The 16514-nt window shown below is 42.5% G+C and overlaps 1 protein-coding gene across 2 annotated transcripts in view; it reads right to left on the bottom strand.

The window, feature by feature from the left end:
* The window catches only part of PLEKHA5 (pleckstrin homology domain containing A5), a 1264477-nt gene that overhangs the window by 59854 nt on the left and 1188109 nt on the right, over positions 1–16514 (bottom strand). For both annotated transcript variants that reach the window (XM_053719122.1, XM_053719123.1), the window contains exon 24: positions 10883–11092. In XM_053719122.1, coding sequence (XP_053575097.1) covers positions 10883–11092 — 210 coding nt within the window. The remainder of the gene's footprint in view (positions 1–10882; positions 11093–16514) is intronic.

Here is a 16514-nt window from a genome sequence, read left to right on the forward strand (position 1 = left end):
GTTACATTTATACCGTCCTATGATAACCTCTGTACATACTAAGCTGTGATACTGCACTGTTACATTTATACCGTCCTATGATAACCTCTGTACAGACTAAGCTGTGATACCGCACTGTTACATTTATACCGCCCTATGATAACCTCTGTACAGACGACTAAGCTGTGATACTGCACTGTTACATTTATACCGTCCTATGATAATCTATGTACAGACGACTAAGCTCTGATACTGCACTGTTACATTTATACCGTCCTATGATAACCTCTGTACAGACTAAGCTGTGATACTGCACTGTTACATTTATACCGTCCTATGATAATCTATGTACAGACGACTAAGCTGTGATACTGCACTGTTACATTTATACCGTCCTATGATAATCTATGTACAGACGACTAAGCTCTGATACTGCACTGTTACATTTATACCGTCCTATGGTAACCTCTGTACAGACGACTAAGCTGTGATACTGCACTGTTACATTTATACCGTCCTATGATAATCTATGTACAGACGACTAAGCTCTGATACTGCACTGTTACATTTATACCGTCCTATGATAACCTCTGTACAGACTAAGCTGTGATACTGCACTGTTACATTTATACCGCCCTATGGTAACCTCTGTACAGACTAAGCTGTGATACTGCACTGTTACATTTATACCGTCCTATGATAACCTCTGTACAGACTAAGCTGTGATACTGCACTGTTACATTTATACCGTCCTATGATAACCTCTGTACAGACTAAGCTGTGATACTGCACTGTTACATTTATACCGTCCTATGATAACCTCTGTACAGACGACTAAGCTGTGATACTGCACTGTTACATTTATACCGCCCTATGATAACCTCTGTACAGACGACTAAGCTGTGATACTGCACTGTTACATTTATACCGTCCTATGGTAACCTCTGTACAGACGACTAAGCTGTGATACTGCACTGTTATATTTATACCGCCCTATGATAACCTCTGTACAGACGACTAAGCTATGATACTGCACTGTTACATTTATACCGTCCTATGATAACCTCTGTACAGACTAAGCTGTGATACTGCACTGTTACATTTATACCGCCCTATGATAACCTCTGTACAGACGACTAAGCTGTGATACTGCACTGTTACATTTATACCGTCCTATGATAACCTCTGTACAGACTAAGCTGTGATACTGCACTGTTACATTTATACCGCCCTATGATAACCTCTGTACAGACTAAGCTGTGATACTGCACTGTTACATTTATACCGTCCTATGATAACCTCTGTACAGACTAAGCTGTGATACTGCACTGTTACATTTATACCGTCCTATGATAACCTCTGTACAGACGACTAAGCTGTGATACTGCACTGTTACATTTATACCGTCCTATGATAACCTCTGTACAGACGACTAAGCTGTGATACTGCACTGTTACATTTATACCGTCCTATGATAACCTCTGTACAGACGACTAAGCTGTGATACTGCACTGTTACATTTATACCGTCCTATGGTAACCTCTGTACAGACGACTAAGCTGTGATACTGCACTGTTATATTTATACCGTCCTATGATAACCTCTGTACAGACGACTAAGCTGTGATACTGCACTGTTACATTTATACCGTCCTATGGTAACCTCTGTACAGACGACTAAGCTGTGATACTGCACTGTTACATTTATACCGTCCTATGATAACCTTTGTACAGACTAAGCTGTGATACTGCACTGTTACATTTATACCGTCCTATGATAACCTCTGTACAGACGACTAAGCTGTGATACTGCACTGTTACATTTATACCGTCCTATGATAACCTCTGTACAGACGACTAAGCTGTGATACTGCACTGTTACATTTATACCGTCCTATGATAACCTCTGTACAGACGACTAAGCTGTGATACTGCACTGTTACATTTATACCGTCCTATGATAACCTCTGTACAGACTAAGCTGTGATACCGCACTGTTACATTTATACCGTCCTATGATAACCTCTGTACAGACGACTAAGCTGTGATACTGCACTGTTACATTTATACCGTCCTATGATAACCTCTGTACAGACGACTAAGCTGTGATACTGCACTGTTACATTTATACCGTCCTATGATAACCTCTGTACAGACGACTAAGCTGTGATACTGCACTGTTACATTTATACCGTCCTATGATAACCTCTGTACAGACGACTAAGCTGTGATACTGCACTGTTACATTTATACCGTCCTATGATAACCTCTGTACAGACGACTAAGCTGTGATACTGCACTGTTACATTTATACCGTCCTATGGTAACCTCTGTACAGACGACTAAGCTGTGATACTGCACTGTTACATTTATACCGTCCTATGATAACCTCTGTACAGACGACTAAGCTGTGATACTGCACTGTTACATTTATACCGTCCTATGGTAACCTCTGTACAGACGACTAAGCTGTGATACTGCACTGTTACATTTATACCGTCCTATGATAACCTCTGTACAGACTAAGCTGTGATACTGCACTGTTACATTTATACTGTCCTATGATAACCTCTGTACAGGCGACTAAGCTGTGATACTGCACTGTTACATTTATACCGTCCTATGATAACCTCTGTACAGACGACTAAGCTGTGATACTGCACTGTTACATTTATACCGTCCTATGATAACCTCTGTACAGACTAAGCTGTGATACTGCACTGTTACATTTATACCGTCCTATGATAACCTCTGTACAGACGACTAAGCTGTGATACTGCACTGTTACATTTATACCGTCCTATGATAACCTCTGTACAGACGACTAAGCTGTGATACTGCACTGTTACATTTATACCGCCCTATGATAACCTCTGTACAGACGACTAAGCTGTGATACTGCACTGTTACATTTATACCGTCCTATGATAACCTCTGTACAGACGACTAAGCGGTGATACTGCACTGTTACATTTATACCGTCCTATGATAACCTCTGTACAGACGACTAAGCTGTGATACTGCACTGTTACATTTATACCGTCCTATGATAACCTCTGTACAGACGACTAAGCTGTGATACTGCACTGTTACATTTATACCGTCCTATGATAACCTCTGTACAGACGACTAAGCTGTGATACTGCACTGTTACATTAATACCGCCCTATGGTAACCTCTGTACAGACGACTAAGCTGTGATACTGCATTGTTACATTTATACCGCCCTATGATAACCTCTGTACAGACGACTAAGCTGTGATACTGCACTGTTACATTTATACCGTCCTATGATAACCTCTGTACAGACGACTAAGCTGTGATACTGCACTGTTACATTTATACCGTCCTATGATAACCTCTGTACAGACGACTAAGCTGTGATACTGCACTGTTACATTTATACCGTCCTATGGTAACCTCTGTACAGACTAAGCTGTGATACTGCACTGTTACATTTATACCGTCCTATGATAACCTCTGTACAGACGACTAAGCTCTGATACTGCACTGTTACATTTATACCGTCCTATGGTAACCTCTGTACAGACGACTAAGCTGTGATACCGCACTGTTACATTTATACCGTCCTATGATAACCTCTGTACAGACGACTAAGCTGTGATACTGCACTGTTACATTTATACCGTCCTATGATAACCTCTGTACAGACTAAGCTGTGATACTGCACTGTTACATTTATACCGTCCTATGATAACCTCTGTACAGACGACTAAGCTGTGATACTGCACTGTTACATTTATACCGTCCTATGATAACCTCTGTACAGACTAAGCTGTGATACTGCACTGTTACATTTATACCGTCCTATGATAACCTCTGTACAGACGACTAAGCTGTGATACTGCATGGTTACATTTATACCGTCCTATGATAACCTCTGTACAGACGACTAAGCTGTGATACTGCACTGTTACATTTATACCGTCCTATGGTAACCTCTGTACAGACTAAGCTGTGATACTGCACTGTTACATTTATACCGTCCTATGATAACCTCTGTACAGACGACTAAGCTGTGATACTGCACTGTTACATTTATACCGTCCTATGATAACCTCTGTACAGACTAAGCTGTGATACTGCACTGTTACATTTATACCGCCCTATGATAACCTCTGTACAGACGACTAAGCTCTGATACTGCACTGTTACATTTATACCGTCCTATGATAACCTCTGTACAGACTAAGCTGTGATACTGCACTGTTACATTTATACCGCCCTATGATAACCTCTGTACAGACTAAGCTGTGATACTGCACTGTTACATTTATACCGTCCTATGATAACCTCTGTACAGACGACTAAGCTGTGATACTGCACTGTTACATTTATACCGTCCTATGGTAACCTCTGTACAGATTAAGCTGTGATACTGCACTGTTACATTTATACCGTCCTATGGTAACCTCTGTACAGATTAAGCTGTGATACTGCACTGTTACATTTATACCGTCCTATGGTAACCTCTGTACAGACGACTAAGCTGTGATACTGCACTGTTACATTTATACCGTCCTATGATAACCTCTGTACAGACGACTAAGCTGTGATACTGCACTGTTACATTTATACCGCCCTATGATAACCTCTGTACAGACGACTAAGCTGTGATACCGCACTGTTACATTTATACCGTCCTATGATAACCTCTGTACAGACGACTAAGCTGTGATACTGCACTGTTACATTTATACCGTCCTATGATAACCTCTGTACAGACGACTAAGCTGTGATACTGCACTGTTACATTTATACCGTCCTATGATAACCTCTGTACAGACTAAGCTGTGATACTGCACTGTTACATTTATACCGTCCTATGATAACCTCTGTACAGACGACTAAGCTGTGATACTGCACTGTTACATTTATACCGTCCTATGATAACCTCTGTACAGACGACTAAGCTGTGATACTGCACTGTTACATTTATACCGCCCTATGATAACCTCTGTACAGATTAAGCTGTGATACTGCACTGTTACATTTATACCGTCCTATGATAACCTCTGTACAGACGACTAAGCTGTGATACTGCACTGTTACATTTATACCGTCCTATGATAACCTCTGTACAGACGACTAAGCTGTGATACTGCACTGTTACATTTATACCGTCCTATGATAACCTCTGTACAGACTAAGCTGTGATACTGCACTGTTACATTTATACCGTCCTATGATAACCTCTGTACAGACGACTAAGCTGTGATACTGCACTGTTACATTTATACCGTCCTATGATAACCTCTGTACAGACGACTAAGCTCTGATACTGCACTGTTACATTTATACCGTCCTATGGTAACCTCTGTACAGACGACTAAGCTGTGATACTGCACTGTTACATTTATACCGTCCTATGATAACCTCTGTACATACTAAGCTGTGATACTGCACTGTTACATTTATACCGTCCTATGGTAACCTCTGTACAGACTAAGCTCTGATACTGCACTGTTACATTTATACCGTCCTATGATAACCTCTGTACAGACGACTAAGCTGTGATACTGCACTGTTACATTTATACCGTCCTATGGTAACCTCTGTACAGACGACTAAGCTGTGATACTGCACTGTTACATTTATACCGTCCTATGATAACCTCTGTACAGACTAAGCTGTGATACTGCACTGTTACATTTATACCGTCCTATGGTAACCTCTGTACAGACTAAGCTCTGATACTGCACTGTTACATTTATACCGTCCTATGATAACCTCTGTACAGACGACTAAGCTGTGATACTGCACTGTTACATTTATACCGTCCTATGGTAACCTCTGTACAGACGACTAAGCTGTGATACTGCACTGTTACATTTATACCGTCCTATGGTAACCTCTATACAGATTAAGCTGTGATACTACACTGTTACATTTATACCGTCCTATGATAACCTCTGTACAGACTAAGCTGTGATACCGCACTGTTACATTTATACCGTCCTATGATAACCTCTGTACAGACTAAGCTGTGATACTGCACTGTTACATTTATACCGTCCTATGATAACCTCTGTACAGACTAAGCTGTGATACTGCACTGTTACATTTATACCGTCCTATGATAACCTCTGTACAGACGACTAAGCTGTGATACTGCACTGTTACATTTATACCGTCCTATGATAACCTCTGTACAGACGACTAAGCTGTGATACCGCACTGTTACATTTATACCGTCCTATGACAACCTCTGTACAGACTAAGCTGTGATACCGCACTGTTACATTTATACCGCCCTATGATAACCTCTGTACAGACGACTAAGCTGTGATACTGCACTGTTACATTTATACCGTCCTATGATAACCTCTGTACAGACTAAGCTGTGATACTGCACTGTTACATTTATACCGTCCTATGATAACCTCTGTACAGACTAAGCTGTGATACTGCACTGTTACATTTATACCGCCCTATGATAACCTCTGTACAGACTAAGCTGTGATACTGCACTGTTACATTTATACCGTCCTATGATAACCTCTGTACAGACTAAGCTGTGATACTGCACTGTTACATTTATACCGTCCTATGATAACCTCTGTACAGACGACTAAGCTGTGATACCGCACTGTTACATTTATACCGTCCTATGATAACCTCTGTACAGACGACTAAGCTGTGATACTGCACTGTTACATTTATACCGTCCTATGGTAACCTCTGTACAGACGACTAAGCTGTGATACTGCACTGTTACATTTATACCGTCCTATGATAACCTCTGTACAGACTAAGCTGTGATACTGCACTGTTACATTTATACCGTCCTATGATAACCTCTGTACAGACTAAGCTGTGATACTGCACTGTTACATTTATACCGTCCTATGATAACCTCTGTACAGACTAAGCTGTGATACTGCACTGTTACATTTATACCGTCCTATGATAACCTCTGTACAGACGACTAAGCTGTGATACTGCACTGTTACATTTATACCGTACTATGATAACCTCTGTACAGACGACTAAGCTGTGATACTGCACTGTTACATTTATACCGTCCTATGATAACCTCTGTACAGACTAAGCTGTGATACTGCACTGTTACATTTATACCGTCCTATGATAACCTCTGTACAGACGACTAAGCTGTGATACTGCACTGTTACATTTATACCGTACTATGATAACCTCTGTACAGACGACTAAGCTGTGATACTGCACTGTTACATTTATACCGTCCTATGATAACCTCTGTACAGACTAAGCTGTGATACTGCACTGTTACATTTATACCGTCCTATGATAACCTCTGTACAGACGACTAAGCTGTGATACTGCACTGTTACATTTATACCGTACTATGATAACCTCTGTACAGACGACTAAGCTGTGATACTGCACTGTTACATTTATACCGTCCTATGATAACCTTTGTACAGACTAAGCTGTGATACTGCACTGTTACATTTATACCGTCCTATGATAACCTCTGTACAGACGACTAAGCTATGATACTGCACTGTTACATTTATACCGTCCTATGATAACCTCTGTACAGACGACTAAGCTGTGATACTGCACTGTTACATTTATACCGTCCTATGATAACCTCTGTACAGACGACTAAGCTGTGATACTGCACTGTTACATTTATACCGCCCTATGATAACCTCTGTACAGACTAAGCTGTGATACTGCACTGTTACATTTATACCGTCCTATGATAACCTCTGTACAGACGACTAAGCTGTGATACTGCACTGTTACATTTATACCGTCCTATGATAACCTCTGTACAGACTAAGCTGTGATACTGCACTGTTACATTTATACCGTCCTATGGTAACCTCTGTACAGACTAAGCTGTGATACTGCACTGTTACATTTATACCGTCCTATGATAACCTCTGTACAGACTAAGCTGTGATACTGCACTGTTACATTTATACCGTCCTATGATAACCTCTGTACAGACTAAGCTCTGATACTGCACTGTTACATTTATACCGTCCTATGATAACCTCTGTACAGACGACTAAGCTGTGATACTGCACTGTTACATTTATACCGCCCTATGATAACCTCTGTACAGACGACTAAGCTGTGATACTGCACTGTTACATTTATAACCGTCCCTATGATAACCTCTGTACAGACGACTAAGCTGTGATACTGCACTGTTACATTTATACCGTCCTATGATAACCTCTGTACAGACGACTAAGCTGTGATACTGCACTGTTACATTTATACCGTCCTATGATAACCTCTGTACAGACTAAGCTGTGATACTGCACTGTTACATTTATACCCGTCCTATGATAACCTCTGTACAGACTAAGCTGTGATACTGCACTGTTACATTTATACCGTCCTATGATAACCTCTGTACAGACGACTAAGCTGTGATACTGCACTGTTACATTTATACCGTCCTATGATAACCTCTGTACAGACGACTAAGCTGTGATACTGCACTGTTACATTTATACCGTCCTATGATAACCTCTGTACAGACGACTAAGCTGTGATACTGCACTGTTACATTTATACCGTCCTATGGTAACCTCTGTACAGACTAAGCTGTGATACTGCACTGTTACATTTATACCGTCCTATGGTAACCTCTGTACAGACTAAGCTGTGATACTGCACTGTTACATTTATACCGTCCTATGATAACCTCTGTACAGACTAAGCTGTGATACCGCACTGTTACATTTATACCGTCCTATGGTAACCTCTGTACAGACGACTAAGCTGTGATACTGCACTGTTACATTTATACCGTCCTATGATAACCTCTGTACAGACTAAGCTGTGATACCGCACTGTTACATTTATACCGTCCTATGATAACCTCTGTACAGACTAAGCTGTGATACTGCACTGTTACATTTATACCGTCCTATGATAACCTCTGTACAGACGACTAAGCTGTGATACTGCACTGTTACATTTATACCGTCCTATGATAACCTCTGTACAGACGACTAAGCTGTGATACTGCACTGTTACATTTATACCGTCCTATGATAACCTCTGTACAGACTAAGCTGTGATACTGCACTGTTACATTTATACCGTCCTATGATAACCTCTGTACAGACGACTAAGCTGTGATACTGCACTGTTACATTTATACCGTCCTATGATAACCTCTGTACAGACGACTAAGCTGTGATACTGCACTGTTACATTTATACCGTCCTATGATAACCTCTGTACAGACTAAGCTGTGATACTGCACTGTAACATTTATACCGCCCTATGATAACCTCTGTACAGACGACTAAGCTGTGATACTGCACTGTTACATTTATACCGTCCTATGATAACCTCTGTACAGACGACTAAGCTGTGATACTGCACTGTTACATTTATACCGTCCTATGATAACCTCTGTACAGACGACTAAGCTGTGATACTGCACTGTTACATTTATACCGTCCTATGATAACCTCTGTACAGACGACTAAGCTGTGATACTGCACTGTTACATTTATACCGTCCTATGGTAACCTCTGTACAGACGACTAAGCTGTGATACTGCACTGTTACATTTATACCGTCCTATGATAACCTCTGTACAGACGACTAAGCTGTGATACTGCACTGTTACATTTATACCGTCCTATGATAACCTCTGTACAGACGACTAAGCTGTGATACTGCACTGTTACATTTATACCGTCCTATGATAACCTCTGTACAGACGACTAAGCTGTGATACTGCACTGTTACATTAAAACCGTCCTATGATAACCTCTGTACAGACGACTAAGCTGTGATACTGCACTGTTACATTTATACCGTCCTATGATAACCTCTGTACAGACTAAGCTGTGATACTGCACTGTTACATTTATACCGTCCTATGATAACCTCTGTACAGACGACTAAGCTGTGATACTGCACTGTTACATTTATACCGTCCTATGATAACCTCTGTACAGACTAAGCTGTGATACTGCACTGTTACATTTATACCGTCCTATGATAACCTCTGTACAGACGACTAAGCTGTGATACTGCACTGTTACATTTATACCGTCCTATGATAACCTCTGTACAGACAACTAAGCTGTGATACTGCACTGTTACATTTATACCGTCCTATGATAACCTCTGTACAGACGACTAAGCTGTGATACTGCACTGTTACATTTATACCGTCCTATGATAACCTCTGTACAGACTAAGCTGTGATACTGCACTGTTACATTTATACCGTCCTATGATAACCTCTGTACAGACTAAGCTGTGATACTGCACTGTTACATTTATACCGCCCTATGATAACCTCTGTACAGACGACTAAGCTGTGATACTGCACTGTTACATTTATACCGTCCTATGGTAACCTCTGTACAGACGACTAAGCTGTGATACTGCACTGTTACATTTATACCGCCCTATGATAACCTCTGTACAGACTAAGCTGTGATACTGCACTGTTACATTTATACCGTCCTATGATAACCTCTGTACAGACGACTAAGCTGTGATACTGCACTGTTACATTTATACCGCCCTATGATAACCTCTGTACAGACTAAGCTGTGATACTGCACTGTTACATTTATACCGCCCTATGATAACCTCTGTACAGACTAAGCCGTGATACTGCACTGTTACATTTATACCGCCCTATGATAACCTCTGTACAGAAGACTAAGCTGTGATACTGCACTGTTACATTTATACCGTCCTATGATAACCTCTGTACAGACTAAGCTGTGATACCGCACTGTTACATTTATACCGCCCTATGATAACCTCTGTACAGAAGACTAAGCTGTGATACTGCACTGTTACATTTATACCGTCCTATGATAACCTCTGTACAGACTAAGCTGTGATACCGCACTGTTACATTTATACCGTCCTATGACAAAGATATATTTATGTTTTACCTGAGTGATTTTTAAAGAGTTTTCCCTGGAGACAGAAGGGCTCTGTGAGGGACCGAAGTCAGATGAACCAATGAAGCTGAGGCCTCTTTTCCTCTCTTTCAGACACGCCTGCTGATGTCTCTTCATTCTTTCCAGCTGTTCTTCCACAGTCATGCGGGGCCGGGGACTTTCTGAGAGACACAGATGTTCTACTGCACTTCGCGGTCTCTCCTATGAGAACAAAACTACATTAGGAAACAACCACACTACACACTTATATGCAGCAGAACATCTGGTGACTCTATAGGTGTCATACAGAGCCAGCGGGTGACTCTATAGGTGTCATACAGAGCCAGCGGGTGACTCTATAGGTGTCATACAGAGCCAGCGGGTGACTCTATAGGTGTCATACAGAGACAGCGGGTGACTCTATAGGTGTCATACAGAGACAGCGGGTGACTCTATAGGTGTCATACAGAGACAGCGGGTGACTCTATAGGTGTCATACAGAGCCAGCGGGTGACTCTATAGGTGTCATACAGAGCCAGCGGGTGACTCTATAGGTGTCATACAGAGCCAGCGGGTGACTCTATAGGTGTCATACAGAGCCAGCGGGTGACTCTATAGGTGTCATACAGAGCCAGCGGGTGACTCTATAGGTGTCATACAGAGCCAGCGGGTGACTCTATAGGTGTCATACAGAGCCAGCGGGTGACTCTATAGGTGTCATACAGAGCCAGCGGGTGACTCTATAGGTGTCATACAGAGCCAGCGGGTGACTCTATAGGTGTCATACAGAGCCAGCGGGTGACTCTATAGGTGTCATACAGAGCCAGCGGGTGACTCTATAGGTGTCATACAGAGCCAGCGGGTGACTCTATAGGTGTCATACAGAGCCAGCGGGTGACTCTATAGGTGTCATACAGAGCCAGCGGGTGACTCTATAGGTGTCATACAGAGCCAGCGGGTGACTCTATAGGTGTCATACAGAGCCAGCGGGTGACTCTATAGGTGTCATACAGAGACAGCGGGTGACTCTATAGGTGTCATACAGAGCCAGCGGGTGACTCTATAGGTGTCATACAGAGACAGCGGGTGACTCTATAGGTGTCATACAGAGGCAGCGGGTGACTCTATAGGTGTCATACAGAGACAGCGGGTGACTCTATAGGTGTCATACAGAGACAGCGGGTGACTCTATAGGTGTCATACAGAGCCAGCGGGTGACTCTATAGGTGTCATACAGAGACAGCGGGTGACTCTATAGGTGTCATACAGAGACAGCGGGTGACTCTATAGGTGTCATACAGAGACAGCGGGTGACTCTATAGGTGTCATACAGAGACAGCGGGTGACTCTATAGGTGTAATACAGAGCCAGCGGGTGACTCTATAGGTGTCATACAGAGACAGCGGGTGACTCTATAGGTGTCATACAGAGCCAGCGGGTGACTCTATAGGTGTCATACAGAGCCAGCGGTTGACTCTATAGGTGTCATACAGAGACAGCGGGTGACTCTATAGGTGTCATACAGAGACAGCGGGTGACTCTATAGCTCTATAGGTGTCATACAGAGCCAGCGGGTGACTCTATAGGTGTCATACAGAGCCAGCGGGTGACTCTATAGGTGTCATACAGAGCCAGCGGGTGACTCTATAGGTGTCATACAGAGCCAGCGGGTGACAATATAGGTGTCATACAGAGACAGCGGGTGACTCTATAGGTGTCATACAGAGACAGCGGGTGACTCTATAGGTGTCATACAGAGACAGCGGGTGACTCTATAGGTGTCATACAGAGACAGCGGGTGACTCTATAGGTGTCATACAGAGACAGCGGGTGACTCTATAGGTGTCATACAGAGATACAGAGCCAGCGGGTGACTCTATAGGTGTCATACAGAGCCAGCGGGTGACTCTATAGGTGTCATACAGAGCCAGCGGGTGACTCTATAGGTGTCATACAGAGCCAGCGGGTGACTCTATAGGTGTCATACAGAGCCAGCGGGTGACTCTATAGGTGTCATACAGAGCCAGCGGGTGACTCTATAGGTGTCATACAGAGCCAGCGGGTGACTCTATAGGTGTCATACAGAGCCAGCGGGTGACTCTATAGGTGTCATACAGAGCCAGCGGGTGACTCTACAGGTGTCATACAGAGCCAGCGGGTGACTCTATAGGTGTCATACAGAGCCAGCGGGTGACTCTATAGGTGTCATACAGAGCCAGCGGGTGACTCTATAGGTGTCATACAAAGACAGCGGGTGACTCTATAGGTGTCATGCAAAGACAGCGGGTGACTCTATAGGTGTCATACAGAGACAGCGGGTGACTCTATAGGTGTCATACAGAGCCAGCAGGTGACTCTATAGGTGTCATACAGGGCCAGCGGATGACTCTATAGGTGTCATACAGAGACAGCAGATGACTCTATAGGTGTCATACAGAGACAGCGGGTGACTCTATAGGTGTCATACAGAGACAGCGGGTGACTCTATAGGTGTCATACAGAGCCAGCGGGTGACTCTATAGGTGTCATACAGAGCCAGCGGGTGACTCTATAGGTGTCATACAGAGACAGCGGGTGACTCTATAGGTGTCATACAGAGACAGCGGGTGACTCTATAGGTGTCATACAGAGCCAGCAGGTGACTCTATAGGTGTCATACAGAGCCAGCGGGTGACTCTATAGGTGTCATACAGAGACAGCGGGTGACTCTATAGGTGTCATACAAAGACAGCGGGTGACTCTATAGGTGTCATACAGAGACAGCGGGTGACTCTATAGGTGTCATACAGAGACAGCGGGTGACTCTATAGGTGTCATACAGAGCCAGTACATCTCTCTTTGCCTACACAAACCATTCCTTTAAAATGTACTACAAAAAAAGACAAATAGTTTACATTTGAATATAGAAATTATTGACTACATCAATTCATCAACAATATCAACCTCTGTTTTCAGGATGACCAACAGAGATGCAGCCATAGCAGAAGTTTTAGACTGTGGTTATCCCGTGGCATTCTGGCGTTTCAACCAGTCTGTAGACTTGTTATAACTGTGTATACCGTAAGCACTAACAGGGCAGGTTTAGCTAGTGCAGACTGTAGACTTGTTATAACTGTGTATACCGTAAGCACTAACAGGACAGGTTTAGCTAGTGCAGTCTGTAGACTTGTTATAACTGTGTATACCGTAAGCACTAACAGGACAGGTTTAGCTAGTGCAGTCTGTAGACTTGTTATAACTGTGTATACCGTAAGCACTAACAGGGCAACTTTTTATGTTGGTGACACACTTTTCATGTTGGTGACACACTTTTCATGTTGGTGACACACTTTTTATGTTGGTGACACACTTTTCATGTTGGTGACACACTTTTCATGTTGGTGACACACTTTTCATGTTGGCGACACACTTTCTATGTTGGCGACACACTTTTCATGTTGGCGACACACTTTTCATGTTGGTGACACACTTTTCATGTTGGTGACACACTTTTCATGTTGGTGACACACTTTTCATGTTGGTGACACACTTTTCATGTTGGTGACACACTTTTCATGTTGGTGACACACTTTCTATGTTGGCGACACACTTTTCATGTTGGTGACACACTTTTCATGTTGGTGACACACTTTTCATGTTGGTGATTGGTGACACACTTTTTATGTTGGTGACACACTTTTCATGTTGGTGACACACTTTTTAGACCTACATCATTCCGTGACACAGTAATTCAGTTGTACCAGTAAACAGGAGGTTAAACTACCTTGTTTAAGAGATACGGACACATAAATGATAACTAAATGTATTTACAAGTAACAGTAAGTATGTGCAAGAATAACACCAATGGCTACTTACTAATTTAATAGGTGTATGAGGTGGATGGGATGAACACAGTTTCAGAATATTTGGTGGAATATTAGATAAAGACGCTCGCATTTCATCATCAAGCATTTTTAAGCTTCCACTTCCTATCCATAGATCAAGACCAGGAGCAGCAATGCACTACTGGGAGCTAGCTGCAAAAAAACAACACTTTGACTTCTGACTTCAGCTCAGCGTTTAAGCTACAGCACTCAGAGTTCTGCGAGTCCGACTGACTACTGCCTGCACTGCAAACTCACTTATTACATGTGCAGTCACAAGCCAATTGAGGATATTACACGTGCAGTCACGAGCCAATTGAGGATATTACACGTGCAGTCAGGAGTCAATGTGCTGCCAAAGCCGCCAATGGGAATAGTTTCAGTTCCGGCTGAGCTACGCCAAAAGGTTAAGATGATCTGTGACCCACTAGGTATCAATCACGTGTCAACCACGTGATCTGTAGCAGGCAGGCGGAAAGTCAGAAACCCAAAAAAAAATGTAATATAATACATAAAAATAATTTTAAATTCAAAAAAATTTGTGATGAAGCAGGGACAGACCTACACACTGCCACTGACACACTAACGTGTCACGACACACAGTTTGGAAAGCACTGCCGTAAGCACTAACAGGGCAGGTTTAACTAGTGTTGCAGCTATTTAGAGTAAGTACTGCATTTAAGATAATAGATTTCTCTGCTGTCAGAAACCAATTTGTCAGTAAAAAAAAAGAACACACAAGAGCAGTAGAACAAAATACCTGTGTGGATAACGTAAACAATACTCAATGTGAAATAGCAAAAACTTTACAAGGATGCATCTGGTACGTAGCGCTTCATAAACAGCTGAGCACACTGTGCCCCCTGCTACCCAGTAATAAGGAACTGACTGACAAGTGCAAATCTACGCTGAGAGACTAAGCTCTCACAAGGCAAAGCACACAAGCATTGCTAAAGGAAGACTGTTGAATCAATACTTGGAATTTGCTGAAGTTCTGTTCTCCTAGAGGGATCTCTTAGCAGCTGAGAATAAGAAAATGTATGCTTACCTGATAAATTTATTTCTTTTTAGACACAATGAGTCCATGGATTTCATCCTTACTTGTGGGATATTCACCTCCTGGTCAGCAGGAGGAGGCAAAGAGCACCATAGCAGAGCTGTATAAATAGCTCCTCCCTTCCCTTCCAATCCAGTCATTCAACCGAAGTTAGGAAGAGAAAGGAAAAGCCAAGGTGCAGAGGTGTCTGAAGTTTACAAAAATGAATAACCTTTCTCAGAGAACAGGGCGGGCCGTGGACTCATCGTGTCTAAAAAAGAAATACATTTATCAGGTAAGCATAAATTGTCTTTTCTTTTTAAAGACACGATGAGTCCATGGATTTTATCCTTATTTGTGGGATACAATACCAAAGCTAGAGTACACGGATAAGGGAGGGACAAGACAGGGAACCTAAACGGAAGGCACCACTGCTTGAAGAACCTTTCTCCCAAAAACAGCCTCAGCCGAGACAAAAGTACCAAATTTGTAAAATTTGGAAAAAGTGTGAAGAGAGGACCAAGTTGCAGCCTTGCAAATCTGTTCTACAGAAGCTTCATTTTTGAATGCCCATGAGGAAGCAACAGCCCTAGTGGAATGAGCCGTAACTCTTTTAGGAGGCTGCTGTCCAGCAGTCTCATATGCAAAACGGATGATACTCTTCAGACAAAAAGAAAGAGAGGGAGCCGTAACTTTCTGACCCTTATGTTTTCCAGAGAAAATTACAAACAAAGAAAAGAGACGG

The sequence above is a fragment of the Bombina bombina genome, chromosome 6 (assembly GCF_027579735.1).
Source record: "Bombina bombina isolate aBomBom1 chromosome 6, aBomBom1.pri, whole genome shotgun sequence".
In the NCBI taxonomy this organism is placed as follows: domain Eukaryota; kingdom Metazoa; phylum Chordata; class Amphibia; order Anura; family Bombinatoridae; genus Bombina; species Bombina bombina.